We start from the raw sequence: 22,274 nt of genomic DNA on the forward strand, positions 1-22,274 counted from the left end.
TGAGAAAGTTAAGATGTTGTGATTGTTATTTTAATATTGTATTAGTTTTATATGCTCTTTTAACCAGTTTTATGTATTGTATTGTTGTATTTAATGATGTTCTCTGCCTTGATCCAGAGGGAGAAGTGGGTAAGAATTATTATTATTATTATTATTATTATTATTATTATTATTATTATTTAGATATTTTTTCTTTTCTTTTTTACCTTTTTATGATTTTTTGTGTTAAAATTTACAACGAAAACTTAATAAAAAATATTCTTAATGCACAAGTGAGGAACACTGAGGCCAAAAGTTAAGCACAGGGCCAACCATGGCAGATGTTTTCATTTATTTATTTTTAACTTTCAGTTTTACTTGCTATAGTTAAACTATTGGGGTCAGATCCTGGTCTACCTTCTGCCCACCCATGAGCATTAGGCATCTCATTGGAAAAAGAAGATCTGAAGAAGTTTGATCTTGTAGACTGAAAGCCCTCTCTCAGCAGCCTCTGGGAGAATCGATGGGGCTTGAGGGTGCTCTCTTCCCACCAGGAATGGTTATCCAGTGTTGAAGGAAGGGCAGGGGTGGGGGAAATGGATGGTTATTGAGGGGAGACATGATAGCACTCTTCAAATACTTAAAAGGTTGTCACACAGAGGAGGGCCAGGATCTCTTCTCGATCCTCCCAGAGTGCAGGAAACGGAATAACGGGCTCAAGTTAAAGGAAGCCAGATTCCAGCTGGACATCAGGAAAAACTTCCTGACTGTTAGAGCAGTAGGACAATGGAATCAGTTACCTAGGGAGGTTGTGGGCTCTCCCACACTAGAGGCCTTCAAGAGGCAGCTGGACAAGCATCTGTCAGGGATGCTTTAGGGTGGATTCCTGCATTGAGCAGGGGGTTGGACTCAATGGCCTTGTAGGTCCCTTCCAACTCTGCTTTTCTATGATTCTATGATTCTATGATATTGTACATTTATCTTCCCTGGGGTCTAGCGTTCCCAACTCCCCATGCCTGTGGCTTCTCTGATACCAGTTACCCAATTCAAAGCCTCCATCCATGACTCCAACTCTAGATGAGGAAATGCCAAATCTTCTTTCTATTTGCGTGATGGAACTTTTCATGATGGCCCCAGAAAACACTTTACTGAAGTAGGTAAATGCCAACGCAGCAATGAAAGTCTAAAAAAAAAAGATGGAAGCAGGTCAAGGTGGGAAGAAACATATCAATGAGGACAAGTTTCTCCTGGGATGATGATAGTTACCCTTCCTGACAGCCCGAGAGATCAAGATCTTTCCAAGAGAAACTCTTGGCCTTTCTGAAGGAAGGCCATCATGGAGTTAAATAGTTTTAGCCAACCATAGATGTCAAAGAGCTTTTTTAAAAAGCTGTGTACATTTAAATACCTATCCATGTATACTTGAGCAAAACAAGGAAATGCTCTACTGGATACATTAATCCTATTCAAAGTTTATTTTCTTGTTGAAGACATATTGATGATAACCGGGTTTTGCAATACTCGGGCTTTGGAGCACACTCAAAAAACAGTTACTCCAAACATTAGAACACATCTGCCGAAAACGTTCACAAACTGTCGAACACATCCTCTGCATTCATCTCCTTCCCAATTCCCATTTTGATTTATGTAAATTTCCAAATCTGTGCAAATTTCCTTGGTAGACTGAATCTGTCCCACTTTAGCTGATGGAGGAAATTCACTTGTGCAGATCTCCCATTTGATCGCTGTTTGATTTGTGCAGTTTTCCCTTACGTGCAGAGTGAGCAGAGGTCACAAACGCGAACAGGGATCAAACACAAGATGCTGATCAAAGAAATAACACCACGTAGAAGTTTTGAAAGCACCCAAGAATTTCCCTTGAGAAAGAGCCATTCCCACAGTATGTTGAGAACCACAAATAAACAGGTGCAGTGGTATTTGGTGTGTGTGTGTGTGTGTGTGTGTGTGTTATTTCATTCTTTAAAATTCCGTTGTTGTTGTTGTTGAATATATTGTACACTATTCAGTGCTGGCCCTTCCAGTCAGTCCCAGTGGTGAGGGTGTTGGAAATGGACAAGGATGCTGATTGGTTATTATTATTATTATTTATTTATTTATATAGCACCATCAATGTACATGGTGCTGTACAGATTACACAGTAAATAGCAAGACCCTTCCGCATAGGCTTACAATCTAATAAAGTTGTAGTAAACAATAAGGAGGGAAAGAGAATGCAAACAGGCACAGGGAAGTGTAAACAGGCACTGGGTAGGGTGAGGCTAACAGTATAGAGTCAGAACAAACTCAACATTTAAAAGCTATAGGGAAAAGAAAAGTTTTTAGCTGAGTTTTAAAAGCTGTGATTGAGTTGGTAGTTCTCAAGTGTTCTGGAAGAGCGTTCCAGGCGTAAGGGGCAGCAGAAGAAAAAGGACGAAGCCGAGTAAGGGAAGTGGAGGTCCTTGGGCAGGCGAGAAGCATGGCATCAGAGGAGCGGAGAGCACGAGCGGGGCAATAGTGTGAGATGAGAGAGGAGAGATAGACAGGAGCTAGACCGTGAAAAGCTTTGAAGGTCAGCAGGAGAAGTTTATATTGGATTCCGGAGTGAATTGGAAGCCAATGAAGAGATTTCAGAAGTGGAGTGACATGGTCAGAGCGGCGGGCCAAGAAGATGATCTTAGCGGCAGAGTGGTGGACAGAGACCAGCGGACTGAAGTGAGACGAGGGAAGGCCAGAGAGAAGAAGGTTGCAGTAGTCCAACCGAGAGATAACCAGTGCGTGAACGAGAGTCTTGGCAGAAGAGACAGACAAAAATGGTCGAATCCTGGCAATATTATACAGGAAGAAACGACAGGATTTAGCTACTGCCTCGATATGAGGAATAAAGGAGAGCGAGGAATCAAATATAAAGCCAAAACTACGAGCTTCCTTGACCGGAGTAAGCGTGACGTCGTTGACAGTAAGAGGTTGGTTGGTTGGTTGGACCAGGGGGAGGTGGTGATTAAAGTGGTCCTTGTGTTGTTGTTGTTATTTATTGCATTTTTTTACTGCCCAATAGCCGAAGCACCCTGGGCAGTTCACAAAAACTAAAACAATTCAAAGTATAAGACAAACAGTATATCTCTCTCACTAGTCAATAAGAGGTTAACTTGATTAACCGTCCTTTTGTCTTTATTGGTTTAATTGGTTCTGCCCTTTCTTCCACTCCAATATCTTGACCACTTCCCTTCTAATCTGGCCTCCGCCCTTTCTTATGGCTTACCTCGTTGCTTTGCAAGGAGGTCTCTTTCTTTTTATCTCCAGAAGCCTGAGATGAGTGCTTATGTTGCTGTTTTTTGTTTTTAACTTGGAATAAAGCTTTTACCGTTTTCTTTTTCACCTTGACCATTAGTCTTGACAGACTGTTTATTGCAACTCTCATCTGCGAACTCTTCAAACTATTTTCATATTACTCACAGAGGGCATGTTTTGCTTGCAACAAAAGATGGTCTCCATGCAAAGTGCTTTAATTTTTCTCATAGGAATGAATGTCATTGGCCGCCATTCACTTATATGGGAAGAAATAAATACGTGTCCTCAGGCCAAACACTGGAAGACTAGTCATTGCCCATGGTAACTCTGATTTCTTAGGAAAGGACAATAGATTATATCCCTTCTTCGAAAAGTCTTGCTGTTTTCAGCTAGGGATGGACGAATCTATCAATTTCACCTTTTCCTGCATTCCGATGTTTTAAATCCCAGATTCTTCCTGTCCAGAATATGAATGCATTTGCAGATTTTGGTAAATTCTTATCAAAACTGAACTAAAATGAAATTCTCACCCATCTGCACTGGCCAAATTTAATAAGTACAGCTATGGAGAAGGACCATGTTGTACCTGCCTGCCACATAACTGTTAAAAATGAGGAGCCTATATGAAAAATAGAGGTGGCAACCCTGAGAGCTTTCCCACATGATATAGTTAATCTGCTGCATCTACTTTAGGGTTCTACACAAAGAGCTTTTCTTTTCCTGCTTTTCATTATGTAATCCCTAGGTGGCGATGTGCTATACCAGAATAACGCAATTACAAAAGTAGCAAAATACATTTTCTTTCACTTTCACAATTAATGCTCCATTTTACCCTCTTTTAAAAAACACACACACACACCACAAAAAATGCTCTTTAAAAACAGATGCAAAACTGGAAAGTCAAATCATCATCTAAAGAACCCGTTAACCACCATGAGTAGGAAATGATGAGCACACAATAAATGCCTCTTGTAGAAAAGCTCTACTTCAGCACTAACCTGGTTGAACACACAGAAATCCAAATCCAATTTTTTAAGAACTAAGTACCCATAGTTCTGGACCTGGATGGATGGATGAATCTGTCTGTTTCACTTTCTTCCACATTTGAACTTTTTTTAAAAAAATAAATAAATCAGTTTTTTTCTGTTCCAAATTTGAAGGAATTTGTGGGTTTTGTACATTCTTATCAAAAACAATCCGAAACATATTTCTCACCCATTCCTACTTACAGAGTCCTACAAGACTTAATGAGAGTCCCTGGGAATCAAGTCTTCTTTGCATGGTGTGTGCATTTGTGTTGTACCCTGCCTTGATCCAGAGGGAGAGGAGGGTAATAAATAAATTATTATTATTATTATTATTATTATTATTATTATTATTATTATTATTATCATCTAGCACAGCCCCCCCCTTTCATCTACCCAGCCCTGACCTAGGTTCTCTTTCTTGGTTATGCCAAAATGTTACAGAGGCCTTAGCTAGACCTAAGGATTATCTCAGGCAAATGGAGGGGTCGTCCCTGCCTGCTCCCGGGATTCCCTGTGTGTCATTTGGATGCACAGGGATGATCCCGGAACAATCCCAGGATATAGGCCTGGTCTAGCCATGGCCTAAGAGACAGAATTCTGGAACTGGCTATATGCTAATTTCTCGTCCATTTTGACTATGCAAGAAGACACTAAAGTCCTTATTTCACTGACCACCACAAGACACCTGTGGTGTGTTTTGTTAAGCAGTAGTTCCCCCCACCCCTCTCTCACACACAAACACACACACACACTTTTCCAGGACAGAAGCCAAAGTAGGCTTTGAACTGAGATCTTCTCCTTTCTAGACATTCTTATCAAAACACAACACTGGTTGATGATTGCTTAAATATTATCCAGATAGGTCAACACAGATTTCTTATTTCAGGTGATCCCAAAACAAATAGACTCATGATGTACAGGGTAAAAGTTACAATCACTTGCTTAACATAGTTACACGTGAATAAACAAAATAAATCAAGATCTGAACTTTAGGATACTGTTGATCACACCCTGCAAAAAATAAAGACGAAACTTGCAAACAGTCAGATTTTATTTTGCTCAGGCAAAATGATTGACTTCCCTCCCGGGATTGAAATATAGCACTAGAAAAGCCTTCTTTCAAATGTTTCATGTGGAGGGTGACCAACTCTCAGGATTTCCGTAGATTTGTCTAGGTTTTTGCTCTGTCCTGGGTGTCGGGGAATTTTCTGTAATTTTCCATAATATCCAGGAATGACATGCTTTCCAGAGGCTCTTCTTTTACCCCCACTAATTTATTTATTTATTACATTTTTATACCGCCCAATAGCCGAAGCTCTCTGGGCGGTTTACAAAGATTAAAACCAAAATAAAACAACCAACAGGTTAAAAGCACAAATACAAAATACAGTATAAAAAGCACAACCAGGATAAAACCACACAGCAAAATTGATATAAGATTAAAATACAGAGTTAGAACAGTAAAATTTAAATTTAAGTTAAAATTAAGTGTTAAAATACTGAGAGAATAAAAAGGTCTTCAGCTGGTGACGAAAGGAGTACAGTGTAGGCACCAGGCGGACCTCTCTGGGGAGCTCATTCCACAGCTGGGGTGCCACAGCGGAGAAAGCCCTCCTCCTAGTAGCCACCCGCCTCACTTCCTTTGGCAGGGGATCACGGAGAAGGGCCCCTGTAGATGATCTTAAGGTCCGGGCAGGTACATATGGGAGGAGGCGTTCCTTCAGATAACCTGGCCCCAAACCGTTTAGGGCTTTAAATGTCAATACCAGCACTTTGAATCGGGCCCGGACCTGGACTGGCAGCCAATGAAGTTGTAAAAGGACTGGCGTAATGTGATCTCGCCAGCCAGTCCCTGTTAGGAAACGGGCTGCCCTGTTTTGTACGAGCTGAAGCTTCCGGATCGTTTTCAAAGACAGCCCCACGTATAACGCATTGCAGTAATCCAAACGAGAGGTTATCAGAGCATGGATAACTGTAGCTAGGCTATCTCTGTCCAGATAAGGGCGTAGTTGGGATATCAACCTAAGCTGATAAAAGGTGCTCTTTGCCACTGAGTTCACCTGTGCCTCCAGTGACAGTTCTGGATCCAAGAGCACCCCCAAACTATGGACCCGATCCTTTAGGGAGAGTGCAACCCCGTCCAGGACAAGGCAAACATCACCTCGCTGGACAGATGAACCACCCGCTAACAGTACCTCCATCTTGTCTGGATTGAGTCTCAGTTTGTTAGCCCTCATCCAGTCCATTACCGTGCCCAGGCACTGGTTCAGAACAGTCACTGCCTCACCTGGTTTGATGAAAAGGAAAGGTAGAGCTGGGTATCAGCCGCATATTGATGACACCTCAGTCCACATCTCCGGATAACCTCCCCCAGCGGCTTCATGTATATGTTAAACAGCATAGGGGATAAGATAGAGCCCTGCAGAACCCCATGGCTTAGGAGTCATGGCACAGAGCAATAACCCCCCAGCACAACCTTCTGGAATCGGCCATCCAAGTAGGAGCGGAACCACTGCAACGCAGTACCTCCAACTCCCAGCTCAGACAACCTATCCAGAAGGACACCATGGTTGATGGTATTGAAAGCCGCTGAGAGGTCCAGGAGAACCAACAGGGTCACACTCCCCCTGTCTCTCTCCCAACAGAGGTCATCCCACAGGGCGACCAAGGCAGACCCTAATGGCAGTGGGGGTGAAAGAAGAGCCTCTGCTTCCCTTCCCCCTGAACCTGATGGGCTGTGCTTCTAAACCAGCTGTAAAGCCTTGCCCAAGTGGGATGCCTGCTGATGTACAGATTTTGAAAATTCCTGTGCCTTTTCTTCCATCATCCAAGCATTTCAGACCTTTGGCCATGCTGCCTGAGGCTTTTGGAGCTGAAATCCAAAACATCTGGAGGACACCAGGTTGGGGAAGGCTGTCTTAGGGCCTTGCTAGACAACGGGTTAGCCCGGTGCGAGGCCTTGTGCGTCCAGATGATGCACAGGGAATCACGGGCTCAGGCAGGGGTCAAACCTCCCTGGCCCCGGGGTAACCGGCACCGCTTGTGGCCCGGTGTTTCCTGCGGTCTCAGGCTGAGCCCCAGACCGTGGGCGTGTAGCCCAGTCCGCCGCTTTTTCCGGCTACTGCATTTATTCGCGAATAGCTGGGAAAAGTGGCGGATGGCGCGCAGTGCTCCGCAGCCATCATGGCAGGGTGGGGAGATAGGGGGAATGGGAGCCAGGGGGGATGGGGGGGAAATGGAACCAGGGGGGATGGGGAAGGAAATGGAGCCAGGGGGGATGGGGAGGAATTGGAGATCGCAGTTTGAGGGGATCGGAGATCGCGGGCAGGGGGTGGAATCGGAGATTGTGGGGGGAATCGTGGCCAGGGTGGGGAAATCGGGAACAGGGGGGAGCAGGGAACCCTTTTTAAAAAAACACACACACAGCTACCTTAGTCGCTGGTGTGCTCCTGCACACCCAGCCCCTTTAAGATATTAAACAAATTGGCTGACACGACGTGGCTTTCCTTTACCCCGTTGCATCTGACGTGTGGATAGGAGTGACAGCCTGTGCTCCTTCTAGCATGGGCTGGCCCCTCCACGTGCCCAAATTTTCAGGAAGGTCTAGCAAGGCCCTTAAAGCAACAAAGTGGCTTTAGATCTGTAAAGAGTGCTAAAAAATAAGTATTGCTTCTATTTCCATTTTCCTAAAGGAAAATCTCTCTCCCCCCCGCCCCCGCATGGCCTCAAAATTTCAGGAAATTTTACACCTTTACCCACCCCAATTAAAAACTCCCACTAACTCTGAAACAACATCCCCTCTCCTCCTTCTTTGTTCTTGTCTACTGATCTCTGTTTCCTAACATCAGCCTGGCACTCACCAAAGCAGGGAAACTTATTTAAAGGAAGTGAGCAGAGGTAGTCCCAGTGTGAGGGATGCTGTGTGCTGATGCCAGTCACGTTAACAGATAACAGATCTAACCTTGGCCGGCTCTGCACACTGTCATCTGATCCCCAAGTTCCAAAATGGCTTCTATACCACAATTCCCACTTGTATTAGGCCACAGCTAGACCTAAAGTTTATCCTGGGATCATCCAGGGTTTGCCCCTGCCTGAGCACTGGATCCCCTGTGTGTCACCTAGATGAACAGGTTTGACCCCTGGACGATCCAGGGATGAACTTTAGGTCTAGTTATGGCCTAAGAGTGACAAGTGAACTGTAGTTACTCAGGTTCAGGAACACCCCAAAGCTATGAACATTTGACTTTCAATAAGCCCAAAATAGAGCTGTCAAGCTATTAACTGAGACCAGTCAATATGATCATATGATGGCAGGGCTCCAGCAGCTGCTCTATCTTAGAGATAGTTTCTGGGCCTGATTCAATGTTTTTGTGTTGACTTTAAAAGCCCTACATGACTTCAGGCCAGAATTTCTAAAGGAACATCTATTCCTTTATGTACCTACTATGGATGCCAAAGGAATTCCTCCAACTTTCATCAGATTGGTCCCATGGCCTTTGGTTTGTTTTCCTGTGAGCTGGCCCATCTTGATCTGCATTGAGTTGGGCCAGTTCGCAAAATTTGGGGAGGAGCAGTTGCGTAAGTAGCAATTTGCACACATTCTCAGCTGTCATTTGCACAAATTGCTATAACACAAACAAAAAGAACAACGAAAATGTTCCCCGATTTGGAGAAGAAAACCATCTCACAAATGCCATCTCCCACCATCTCCCACACTAGAGGCCTTCAAGAGGCAGCTGGACAACCATCTGTCAGGGATGCTTTAGGGTGGATTCCTGCATTGAGCAGGGGGTTGGACTCGATGGCCTTGTAGGCCCCTTCCAACTCTGCTATTCTATGATTCTATGATTCTATGCAAGCCAAGTTGGGCGGCGCCATGAAAATCCGGCGAGCCCAAAATGGGCCAGATTTCCTGGCAACAGACATGCCTGTATGTGCTGCCCAGACCCTTAAGTCATCTTCAGAAGCCCTCCTTTGGGTGCCCCCAATGAATGAAGACAGGCAGATGGCCTTTCTCAGTCATGGTGCCCCATTTATGGAACATTGTCACCAAGTAGCTTCGACTGGCATCCACACTGCTATCTTTTTTGGCATGGGACAAAGACCTTTCTTTTCCCCCAAGGCATTTTACACATTTCAGATTTTTGTTATAGTATTTGTTTTTGACCTGTTTCATTGGGTGAACTTTTTATTGTGGGGTGGCAAATAAATAAAATAATATAAAACAAGAAATAAAGTAGGAGTGCCTGAATCCCATCAATGCTGGTCTTGTATCCTGTTAGTTTAAGTTTTGAGAAGTTTGTCCTAGGTGGAACCTGGTAGGGGGAGTGAAGGAAGCACAGTAGAAGGAGAAAGGAACGATAGTTATGCCTGGGACTGGAACTAACCAATAAAGAGTTCTTTGGAAATACTGAAGTGTCTTTCCTAATAAGGAAGGGGCAGACAAAAAGGGTGGCACTAAATATGGTGCCAAGCAACACCAAATTGCATGGAAGACACCTTAAAGTAAAATAATTATGTTAGAAAAATGCTTTCTAAAAACTATAATAATTAATTAGGAATCTACTCAACCTTAAGCCCTTTGCAGCATTTCGTTTTCGTCTTGGTTGTGAGTTCCAGGTCAGTTTGATCTTTCAAAGACTGCGTTTCAGGTTCCATTTCCATGACCAATCCATTCATATTCTCCACGTCAGTGTCCACTGGTTCCATGATTTCTTGTCTTGAATGATCTCCCTGTTTCCCACAAAGGAAGCCCTCAAGTTATTGACTTATACAACATTCTCACTCTTTCTTTTCTTTCTTTACAGGCTTTTGTTTCCATTTTTCCAGTTGTGGGGAGAGGAAACCTCAACCATTCAATTAGAAATTACTTTGAGCAATCCAATCCTGAGAGCCCTTGTCGTCCTGATGTTGAGCATTGTGATAACTGGTAGAACGTCGCAACCTGAGCTGTGACCAACCAATCTTTGGATGCTGCATTGATGCATGAAAAGCACTGGGAGAGGAGATCTTGAACCAAACCTCCAGGAAGTTAGGATGAGGTGCCTTTCCTCCTGACCCCCGTTTCCCACTGCAAGTCTGGCAGACTGAGCTCCGTGCTCTGAGGGTGCCATCTGAGCTGCCCTGATAGCTTAGCTGGTGCTCCAGGTCAGCTGATCCCAAGAGCCAATCACAGACCAGGCCCTATATAAAGCCCTTATCTTAGAGCTTGCTTCTCAATCTGACAATCTTAGCTCTGATGTGAGAAGGCTACCTAAGCTTCTGCTTCCTGTCTTGAATTACTGCCTTGGATCGTGATTGGTAGCTGGGCTTAGGGTGGCCGTGTCCTCTTTTACTGAAGACAGTCCTTTATTTGAAGGGTTGATAAGGGATGTTCCTCTATTTGAAGGGCTCCTCTATTTGAAGGTCTGTTGATAGAGGAACATCTTCTATCAACCCTTCAAATAAAGGACTGTCTTCAGTAAAAGGTCCATTTCCAGAACCATAAGAACTGCAGTTTGCATCTCTACAGAAGACTGAATAGACAGGCACAAAGGTTACCTGGTCAAAGTCTTTCATGTTCTGGAGAGCGATTTACTGTATTTCCATTTATATTATAATATTAGTTCTAAATTTGTACCTACCCATAAGAACGAGGGTATGCCAATTTTATGGAAATTGGTGTCCTCTTTTGACCTCTTTTTTTGGTAATGCATTTCCTCTTTTTTGGGCAATTCACAAGGGCCCCCTTAGCTGGTTTTGACCACACACCTGCTGTAACACTCTTCACTTTTTGGTTTGCCTCAGATGCCTCCCCTGCAAAACCTGTAAATACTTTTGGCCCCACTGGATAGCCAAATCCCTCCCCTCTCAGTTCCAGACCTACATCTCCTAGATCCTGACCCTTCTTGAGGCCTCACAGTGCCACAGTCTGAAAGTACTTCTGAGTCAGGCATTCCCTGAATGCTGACAATGCAGATTCATCGCTCCTGGCACTAGTGGAGGCTGGTGGCTCTGATGTCAGTGGGGTGGCGAATTTGCTCCGGTTTTTAATCAGAACCAGTCAGAATTCTAAAAGAGCAATCCAAGGTGTGGAAGCACCTTGGATAGCTCCTTTAGAGTTCTGACTGGTTCTGACTGAATCCCACAGTGAATTCGCTGCCCCACTGACATCGGAGCCACCAGCCTCCACTCCACAATGCACATTGGTAGGGAGGAGGATTTGCTCATGACTTATTCAAACTGCACACCATGAGCTATGTGTCTATAGAATTATTGGGCAGTATCCAATAGGGCCGCTCCGCCTCAGCTGATTCTGTTGTACTTGTGGGAGTGACTGCTTGCACAATGGGGCTTTGGCACTTCTAAAAATAACTCTAGAAATGAGTGGATTATTTCCAGATCAGGGTAGATCACTCTTCTGTGAGATACGTTGGCCTCCCCCTTCCCAGGAACAAATGGTCTGCTCGTTTTGGAGTATTTTTAGAAACACGAAGTGCTGCTGCATGAGCTGCACAATAGGACACTACCCAATGACAATTTATTTATTGAATTTTTATGGTATTTATTTTACATTGCTCTGGACTTCTTTGATCTGGTACGCTGCCTTCAGAATGTTCTACGTTAAAAGCACCCTTAAAATAATAATAATAATAATTATAATAATAATAATTATAATAATAATAAATGAAAATATCATGATCAACATGGCTGGCATAGTTCAGAACAACGGATAGAGCACTGAATTCAGGTTTTCGTTGGTTTGCCACCTAGAGAGGGGAGGTGTAGATGGGGTGTGTGTCATCAAATCCTTCTTTTCCCTTCACCTCAAGTCTTAGGGCATGTCTACACCATGCCTTATCCCGTGGATCATCCCTGTGCATCCACATGACGCACAGGGGATCCTGGGGGCAGGGAGAGATGATCCCTCTATTTTCCCCGTATAACTGGGATGGCTTTTCCCCCTGCAGTCTTGGAATCATCCCAAGACTGCGGGAGGAGTGAGTGGCTATCCTGGTTTTGTGCCGGCTCCTCGTGAGTAAACACAAGGAGGCGGGCACGGAGCTCTTCAGGTGCTCCATGCCCATCAGGAGTGGGGTGGGGAGAATGGGATTGGGTTGGTTGGTTTTTTTTTAATAAAAAACATACCTTACATTTTTGTTGGAACGCACGTGCACTCATCGTCTGTTAAAAAAAAATGGCGGGTGCAACATTACTCGTTCCTCCCGGGATGGCGCACACACGTCTGTGCAAAGGGGAGGATCTAGCAAGCACAATATTGCGAGATCCTTCCTCCTCCCTCCCAGAATGCCGGGAGGTATAGACATGCCCTTAGACTCTAAATAGAATATAAATGTGTATATAAATAAATACAATAAATAAACCATGTTTATCTATTGTGCCATCTGTGCTCTTCAGAAGATGCTGAAGCTGAATAGCAGGATTCTCACAACAAACAAATAAAACTTCTCCAGGAATGTCTTTGTGCACATCATGTTCTTTGCCACTGAATGATAGCTCCTCTCTGTTGAACATTGCATAAAAAGTAAAACACTTTATGGGGACTGAAACGTGGATATTATTAAGTAAACAATCCTTTAGTTTCTGTAAAGTTTTATCTTTTTATCTTTTTATTTTTATTGTGAATATCAACAAAACAAAACAAAACAGAAAATACATTGTGAAAATGAAAAAAAAAAACCCATACATTAAGTATATATCGTCATTTCCCATCATATGTACAGTTGATTTAAAAAAGGAGGGGAGAGAGTTATACCACGATTTCAAGAAAAGCAGACCAGATATCTCTATATTTATCTATTTGCAAGTTGTGTCTATATAACATCCATTCAAAAGTTGATAATATCTTGGGTTGACTTGATTTTAGTTCTATTGAATCCTTGGCTGATCCTAAAAATGGACTCCTGGCCTATGGTTTGGCAGCTAAGATTTCATGGCCTAAAGCAAAGTTCATTCCCTCGTGTACAAATACAGGCTCCGCTTGTTGGAGCTAAGAAAGCTTTTGAAGTCAACCCCATGCAGATATCAAAGAGATAACTGAATCACCAAGTGTTGGCCCCTTTCAGATATCATACGAACATGGGGAGAGAAAACTGTTCACTACAAGATTTGAAAGAGCCCTTGCCTTTGGAAGAGTCCTTGCCAAGTTCCCTCTCCAGACCCGTCTTCCCCAACTGGGTGCCCACCAAATGTTTTGGACTTCAACTCCCATCAACCCCAGGCAGCATGGTCAGAAATGATGGGGCGGTTGGGTTGTAGTCCGAAACATCTCACACAGTATCCAAAGGTTCAAATTCAAATAGTATTAGCAGAGTTCAGCTGAATCATTCAGTTGCCCAAAGGTTACCCATTATGCTTGCACAACCATGACTGCTTGCACAACGAGTTGCACAATGGGTTGCACTGACATTGTGGACAAGTGGTTGCACAACAGATTGCGCAAGCATAATGCATGACCACTTGCGTATCTGCACTTGCGCAAATGTAATTTCAGTTGGATTCTCCTCTTGCGCATAGTTCGAAACCTAGGGCTAATTTCACCGGGCGCTGCATGCATACAAATGACACCTGCTGAAATTCCTTTTTCTAGACAACTGTTAAAGATCCAGAAGCCCTGTCTTCCTTTCCATATGGTCACCCTACTCATCTTGACATGGCAACTTATACCTATCTTCCACCTTCTTTTAGAGGTAGAGTTACCAGTTTGCCTATTTCGGCATGCAAATCAGCCATAACAAGTTAACCAACACAGAGAGAACATTTCATACCACTCGCTGTAGGAGGATTGCCAACAGAAATGTTCCACTCAGCCCCTGCAGGAGTTTTGCCTTTAAGAGCAGGCTGATGTGCAGGAAATGAGCTGGTGGGTTCCTTCATGGCAGCTCCAAAGGTCTGCAAGTGAAGCTGCTGTTAAAGATCTACAGAGGCTGGCTGAAAAGTTGACAACCCAAGCAAGTCGTACAAATACTGCTGAGAGTTCCCCAGTGAGAGGTCAGCACATGACTGCACATCAAACTAACAATATGTATGTATAAGCTACTCCAATGACCCCTCTGTGTTCCTTTGAACCCACATAGCAGTGCTCCAAACCTGTCTTCTTAATCCACATGTGCCATTAAGTATCTTTTAGCACAAATTGACTGGCAATGTGTCCAGTGAAAATCAATCCACTCCCTTATGCCCAATAGGAAGAAAAAGGTAGCCTACCTGGGTTACAGGTCCAGTTCTAAAACAGTGAGGGCATCATTTGATGTTGGATGATGTGTGCAGCATTTTCTCCTAAAGCAAGGTGGTTCTGAGGTCCACATGGGAAATCATTAACTCTCTCAATTGCCTAAGCAAATAAGAGGGGGAAACATGTTGTTTAGTTTTTCTTGTGTAATCACACCCCTGTCTTTTCCCTATTTCTACCTCGAAAGGAAATCCACATATTTTTCTATGCTATAAAAAATGATCTAGGTAGAAAATATTCTGAACGCAATTCTGGCATAATTGTGACCTTGCTTTGAAAACTCCCTGTGGTTTGCTTTGAGATAGAAAACATTCACTGTTTCCAACCGTTTGTTCTTCATTTCATCCGAGATCATAAAAAAATGTATCCACCTAGCCGCTGAAAAAATAAATAAACAGGAGAGCGGAATGTCCCTTTTGTATCTAGAAGATCCAATGCTTTTACTCCAGAAAAGTCTCCTACTGACTTCAGAGAAAGGCAGTTGACTTGCAAGGATGGCAAAGGCTGAGCTTTTCTACTTAAAATCCAATGTTTTGAAATGTAATCGGTTTTGTTTAGAGTATTTTACTGATTTCTGTGCTAGGATTTCCTTAGCTTTGTCTGGGAATGTGGCAGGGAAGAGACCGGGGAGAGAATGGAGTTATCAGAGTGAAAAGAACAGTTTTGCTCCAAATGTACCTATTTGTCAAGGAGAGTCCCAAATTCCTGACAAGCGGCCTTGGTAAATTATGTTCCTTATTTGTTGTTCTGAGTTAGGGATCAACAAGTCAGTTCTGTTTCCAGGACATTTTTTAATGTGCTCAATCACAAATCCAGCCAGAGAACATTAGTTATTGGATGGATCAGAAATGTAATAAAATCAGTCAATCAATCAATCAAGCAATCAAATAAATCCATTCTGTCCCATTTTTGGAGATTTTTTTCATATATAAAACACACACACAAAATACTGCATTCAAAGAGCTCACATTTCCCCTTAAAACATGCACATGTATTGAATGCGGTTGCCCTAAAAAGCACGTTTTGTACACATTTCCCCTCTAAAGTATGCGTTTTGAGCTGAGAAAATTTGGACAAGCACACAGTCTAAACCATAACTTTTTCTTATGATTCTGGGGAAATCAGATTAGGTCAGTTAGTTTAAAAGTGCAGAAATAAGAAAACCCTAGGTTTGTGTTTTTGTTTTTTTTAAAAAAATTGGTATTCACATTTCATTTCATTCCATCCCCCTGACCCCACCAGAAAAAAAGTCCTATTGGCTGGAGAATGCTGGGAGTTGTAGGCCATTTTTGTGTCTAAACATGCATAAGATTGTGCCCTAAATCTCTGGAGGTTATTGAGCAGGGGGTTGGACTCGATGGCCTTGTAGGCCCCTTCCAACTCTGCTATTCTATGATTCTATGATCTCTGCCTCATTTGCAGATGGATGTATGTGCATGAATACTAGGGCCTCATGGACTGCCCAGTGTAGCCATTTCACACATGCTGCAGCCAATTTTGAACTGTTGGTCCCATGTTATAGGAGCCGTCCAGATTTCCAGTATATCTTTAACTGAAAGAACAAACACACTATTTGCTTTTAGATCAGCTATTGATCTTTGGGTATTGCAGAGGACATGAATACAGCAGAGAGCTTGCAGAAATGAACCTTAGACTGTATCTAATTGGGTGCCGGGGGGGAGGGGGCATTTATTGTTGAGGTAAAAATAAGGTTGAAAAAAAGAACATAATAATATATGAAGTGCCCTGCTGGATCAGACCAAGGGTCCATCTAGTCTAGCACTCTGTTCACACAGTGGCCAACCAGCTGTTGACCATGGATGAACAAGCAGGACATGGTGCAACCTCCCACCCATGTCCCCCAGCAACTGGTGCAAACAGGCTTACTGCTTCGAGTACTGGAGATAGCACACAACCATCAGGGCTAGTAGCCATTGATAGCCTTTGCCTCCAGGAATTTATCCAACCCCCTTTTAAAGCCATCCAAATTGGTGGCCATCACTACATCCTGTGGTAGTGAGTTCCATAATTTAACTATGCACTGTGTGAAGAAGTCCTTCCTTTTATTTGTCCTGGATTTCTCACCAATCATCTTCATGGGATGACCTCATAAGGTTCTAGTATTATGAGAGAGGGAGAAAAATGTCTCTCTATCCACATTCTCCACACCATGCATAATTTTGTACACCTCTGTCATGTCTCCTCTTAGCCTCCTTTTCTCCAAGCTAAACAATCCCAATTGATGTAACCTTCCCTCATAGGGGAGACGCTCCACCCCTTAATCATTTTAGTTGCCCTTTCCTGCCCTTTTCCCAGCTCTATAATATCTTTTTTTTAGGTGCAGTGACTCGACATCTCTATTTTTAAATGCGAAGTATTGGAAAGTAGGACAAGTCCAGGAAAATATTTAGGCTGTCATTCATAGGCTTCACTGTTGTTGTTTTTATCAGTGGTCTCTCAAACATTAGGAAATCCACCTCTGAGATCAATGATCTATTTGTTTTTAGGAGCTCTGCAGGAGTTGGGGAAGTTATGAGGGCAGGAGAGGTTGGGATAGGACAGCGAACGTCCACCCTACCCAGGTTCAAGTGGGATATTTTGTTTTCCAAATGCCATTAACTGAATTACATAATACTTCTGAACCCATTGGTTACAGTGGTCTTCTAGCCATTTGCTTCTGGGAAACCTCTCTTGTGTCAACATGTGCCCATCTAATCAGTGCAGAAATAAAGAAACAGAGGAGCAGAATGGCCCTCTTGCATCCACATAATCCAGTGGTGTAGTGGACTCAAGGAACACCGCATTGGCACTTGTTTAATTAGAGTGGATGCGGATGGCATCTTTCTTCCCTCTCAGGCTTCCCAGTTCCCTGTGAATTTAGCTGCAATCATCAGATTAGCTGCTGCTGCTGCTGCTGCTGGTGGGGATGAATCTTTCCAAAGGCAATAGATTGTTCCCAGCTGTAAAGCAAAGTGTTTTGCTTGGCTTGGTCTTGAATGGCAACTAAGAGTCATTAGGTTTACAAATGACCCATTCCTATTGGAGATGAAAACTGCCAGAACTGGTTTGTTGATCTGAATCAACACGACTGCCTGAAGTTTTGGACTCCACTTTGGGGTAAAGGGCCTGCATTGCACCACTGACAGAATCCAGACCACCTACTCTGGAGTGCTCACCTATGAACTTTAGAGAAAGACCTATATATCAACTATGGAATTCCACCACTGTATAGAAGACTTGTTGGCGCATGATCTATTGCATGACACAAACTCTGCTCGTAAGTCCAGGCCTGCTGAGCTTCACAATGCCCCATAGGCAGCAGTCAGAGATGATCTGGGAACCCAGAATCAAGAGCCAAGAGGTGGGCCAGGGGATTGGAGGTGAAGGATGAAGCCAGGCGTCAATCCATAGCACAGCCAGGCAAATGCTGTGAGCCCAGGGGCAATGGCCAACCCACTGTCACTGACACCTGCCTTGACTGGCCTGGACCCCTTTAGATCTTTTCTAGTGTCGGGAAAGTCTCCGGACATCTTCTGCAGAGAATGGCCCTTTGAATTCCACATAATACCTATTCCCCCCCACCCCCTGGTGACACGGTGCAATGCTCCATCAAAGCCAATTGTGGGAGAATTCAAATAGTTGTTTAGCTACAGGCAGCTGCAGATGCTGTCTGGCATTTGTCTCAGCACAACTTAGAGTAGTCATGTGTCCTTTTCTTCTTCTTCTTCTTTTTTTTTTTTTTACCAAGGACCATCCTCTATTTGAAGTTGTTCTCTGTTTGAAGGGCTGCCCAGTCCATTTCCAGTTTAAAGATAAAGAACCATAAGAACGGTTGTCCATCAACATCACCTGGGCATCAGGTCACTGAGTTATTTGTCCAAACTAGGGTGAGATGCACTGCATTTCTAATTAAATTCTAATGATTATTTGCCAATTTGCATCTATCCCTATAAATTAGTATATGCACATTTTATGCAAGTTGGTGCTCTCTTTTGTCCTCGTTTTTGGCAACATGTTTCCTCTTTTTTGACAATTTTAAGTGGCCAATTTCATTTCTGCCCCACCCATCCCTACCCCATACCCCTACTGTCTGCAGGGCTTCCTGGGAAGGTTCTGGCAGACCAACCCACTAGTAGGGAGAAAAAGAAAGAGGTAGTGAGCCACTGTACATCAAGCAAGGGGGAATGAGAGAGAGAGAGGGAGGGGGAGAGGGAGAGAGAGAGAGAGAGAGAGAGAGAGAGAGAGAGAGAGAGAGAGAGAGAGAGAGAGAGAGAGAGATTGCCCAGCAAGGAAGTAAGTGTAAGCAAGCAAACCAGCAAGCAAGAGACAGACAGACAGTGTCTAGCATGAGGAGGAGTGAAAGAAAAAGAGTACACCTGACAATGGGGGTGGGGGGAGTGGTCAGTTTTTGTTTGCATTTTAATTGTATTTATTATTACATTTCTGTCCCACCTTTTTTTTTCCTTTTGCGAGGCACCCAAGACAAATTACATGATCCTCCAACGCTCCATTTTACCCTCACAACAACCTTGTGCGGTAGGTTAGGCTGAGAGCCAGTAACTGGCTCAAAGTCACCCATGGCCGAATGGGGAGCAGAACCTGAATGTTGGTCCCAGTCCAACATTCTAACCACTACACCACACTGCCTTTCAGTGAGGTAATTTTACACTCTGGGTTTAGTAGTGTCATGGCCCTAGGCATTCATCACCTTTGCTGATCAAGGAAGTCAGGTTTTTAGCATGCAAAAAACATAATATAAAATATAGCATATAAACTATATGCTCTTGCAGCATATGCATGCTTCCTTGACAGCAATCTCCAAGGAATTCAGTGAGACTGAGTAAACAATGTGTTGTCCGTGTATTACAATACCAGAATGGTTCTCTTTGAACTAGAAAATCAATGACCGTCAAAACGTCCGTTGCTGTTACAATCCTCCAGCCAGAAGGTGGCAGCACAACCCTACAGATTGATGTCACCGGAGCAAGCAGTTCTTAATAAATAGTTTCGCAGACTTGCAAGCTGGGCAAATTAGCTGTCTCTAGCCAGGCAGTGAGAGAGCACTGTGGTGAGCAACTTGGCTACATTATTAAGGCCCTTTCTAATCCTTCTAGAACCAATCCCTGGACAAAGGCAAAGCAGCAAGCAGCCCGCAAATGTTCACTCACGCATGGAAAACTGAAGGAAAGTGAGAAGAGCAGGAAAAGTTTAACAATGGAGGGGCTTCCAGTGACGTGAAGCATTCCAAATACGCTGGCATGTCATGACAAACAACCATAACTTCTATTTCTGATGTTGAGGCTGTGAGTGCCGATGTTGCTGAGAGGTAGCCAAAAAGGTGTCACCCCCGCACAAAAGGGAAGTCTCACTTGTCTATGCCCTGTTTCCAAACTGCATGTAGAGATTGAGAGCTGGGCAGGAAAAAAAGTGGATTTAGTCTTCCAACAATACTGCCTGGGCTTCGGGGGGAAAACCCACTCCCCAGTGGAGGCAGCAGGTAAGCCCTCCTCTCCCTTCCTCACTTACCTGCTGGCGGCGGCTTGCGTCCGGCGGCTTCCACTCCGACAACTCTGAAGCCTGGAAGTAGGCCATGGCTGTCTGCACAGTCCGGCTGCGTAGCCGGAACCCAGAAAACTCTGAGTCGCCTCGGAGGGTCCGAATTTCACCTCAGCTTCAATGCCACGGTGGATGAGCAACCCCCGAGACAGCCCCGAGGCAGATCAGGGCTGTTTTGGGGACTCCAGATCGGCCTCCGAGGTGGATCGGGGGGGGGAGTCCCTGCACAGCCCTACTTATATTACATGCAGGCAAAGCCCATTCTTGAGGTCATCCTCAGCAGCCCCACACAAGGTAGAAGATCCACCAGCTCTCTCTTCCTGGGGTCTGTCTATACACGGCAAAGCCCTGTGGTGGCTGCAGATCTGTACTGCGTCAGTTAGATGACACAAGCGCAGCTTGACAGCACCATGGGGCTTTCCTGTGAAGCTGTGGATTGAAGAAGTCGAGGATTTACCCCGGCTTTTTCAATTGGAGCGATATCATTATGGCTCTTCAGCTATCTGATGTCACTCCGGGGCCAGTCCAGGGGGAGGGGGGCGATGCCTGGTGGAAGGCGACTGGTGATTTGTCGCCTTCCACAAGGAAGAGGGCAGGGGGTGGCTCTGGTACCTGGATGGCTACCCAGAAACCCCGTGCTCCTTCTCGATGCAGCCCTGAAAGAGGGAAACCATGGGGTTTCAGAAAGAGGTGGCACCATGAAACCCTGCGCCATGAAACAGGCTCCTGATTTTCTTTTCTTTCTTTCTTTTATACTATCACCCCAGCCACTGCGAGATTATGGGGAGAGGCAGTGGGATATTGGAGTGGCGGGACTCCAGTGAATTCTCATGTATGTATATATGTGTAGAGCAGCATCTCAGGAACCTGAAAGGGAAGCAGGGTAAAAGTCTTCTTTCCAAGAAATTGTTCCTGAACTTTGACAATATAACTAATAAGAAGACTTACTGGGCATAGAGTTTGCCCATATTTTCATGAAGGTAGAAAGAATGGCATGTCCAGAGAAAGCTGAATTATCATTAGGAAGGAAACGACAGAACTACATCTGCTTTTACGACCCTCAAAATGGGGTGTTTTCTGGAATTCCGTCTGCACGAATTCCAGTATGAATTAATCCGATCTACAACACCAGGACTAATGCACCAGTCAGAAAGCCATCAGATTTCACACTTCTCCAAATGTCAGGACAGAATTCATGAGTCAAAAAAGTATTAAAATATATTTGAACTGAATGGGGCTTAAGTTAGACTAGCATTGGATAGAATCCGTGGTATAAAGAGATGAATGGAGAAATCCAGTGGTGGCTGGTGGCTCTGAGTTTGGTGACTCTGGGTTTGAGTCAGAAAAAAACAGAATTTTAAAGGAGCTATCCAAAGTGCTGAACCAATTTTGGGGAAAGGGTCCAGCTTTTCAGAAAGCTCCTTTAGAATTCTGGCTGATTCTGACTGAAAGACAGAATGGATTTACAGCCCCACCAAGGTTGGATCCACCAGCCTCCACTGGAGAAATCCGAAGAATGGCCACTGTAGCAATTCCTACAATCAAAAATTGAACAAAGCATCCCAAAGAGGAAAAACAAAAGAGACAAGAACAGCGATTTACCAGGAACAGTGATTTGAAAATAGCAACTGCCTCTGATTAAAAGGGACAGTTATGAATCAAAGCCACAAAAAGAACAATAAACTGCCATTCATGCCCTCCACTGCTATTGAGTGTGTTAAGAAAGAAGAAAAGCAATTACTTTATGCTTGGGTGAATAAAAAAAATGCTACCCAACAGCCCCCTAACATCTCCCCTACCAATCCTTCTGTTCAGTGGAAGAAGATACCATTGGGGCAAAGATCTGAGCCAAAAGACACCTCAAAACCGACGTTACCTTCTGCGTCTTTCTGTGGTGGTGCTGGTGGTGTGCTGTGGTGTGTGTGGACACACCAGCTGTGTGTACCTACACAGGCCCTCAAAGAAGAACGCTGCACTTGTTTTTTCCAGAAGCCCCCAAATCTGAAGCCGTTTCATTGCATTTGGATTATCTAAGCAGAAGCTGGGAAGGCTGCCAGCTTCCTGCGGCCTGGAAATGGGCGCAAGTCGGCGCCTGGCATTTCTGAACCGGGAAAAGAGCCAACGTCTGCTCACCCTCCCCCCCCCCCCGATCTTGACTGAGGCTGGGGATAGGCCAAGATTAAACTTGTATG

The 22,274-nt window shown here is 44.2% G+C and overlaps 1 protein-coding gene across 2 annotated transcripts in view; it reads right to left on the reverse strand.

Annotated features, from left to right (window-relative positions):
• Nucleotides 1–14,608, reverse strand: part of LOC134404161 (solute carrier organic anion transporter family member 1B3-like) — a 36,357-nt gene extending 21,749 nt beyond the window's left edge. The window contains exons 1-3 of one of the 2 annotated variants that reach the window (XM_063134793.1): nt 14,502–14,608; nt 9,867–10,028; nt 1,021–1,162 (exon numbers count right to left, since the gene is read on the reverse strand). In XM_063134793.1, the coding sequence (XP_062990863.1) occupies nt 1,021–1,162; nt 9,867–10,004 (280 nt within the window). In that variant the 5' untranslated portion in view covers nt 10,005–10,028; nt 14,502–14,608. Of the gene's footprint in view, nt 1–1,020; nt 1,163–9,866; nt 10,029–14,062; nt 14,132–14,501 lie in introns of those variants that run through there. The other variant, XM_063134795.1, reaches the window with a different exon arrangement.
• Between the last annotated feature and the right edge of the window lie 7,666 nt (nt 14,609–22,274).

Source organism: Elgaria multicarinata, chromosome 9 (genome assembly GCF_023053635.1).
Source record: "Elgaria multicarinata webbii isolate HBS135686 ecotype San Diego chromosome 9, rElgMul1.1.pri, whole genome shotgun sequence".
Classification (NCBI taxonomy): Eukaryota; Metazoa; Chordata; class Lepidosauria; order Squamata; family Anguidae; genus Elgaria; species Elgaria multicarinata.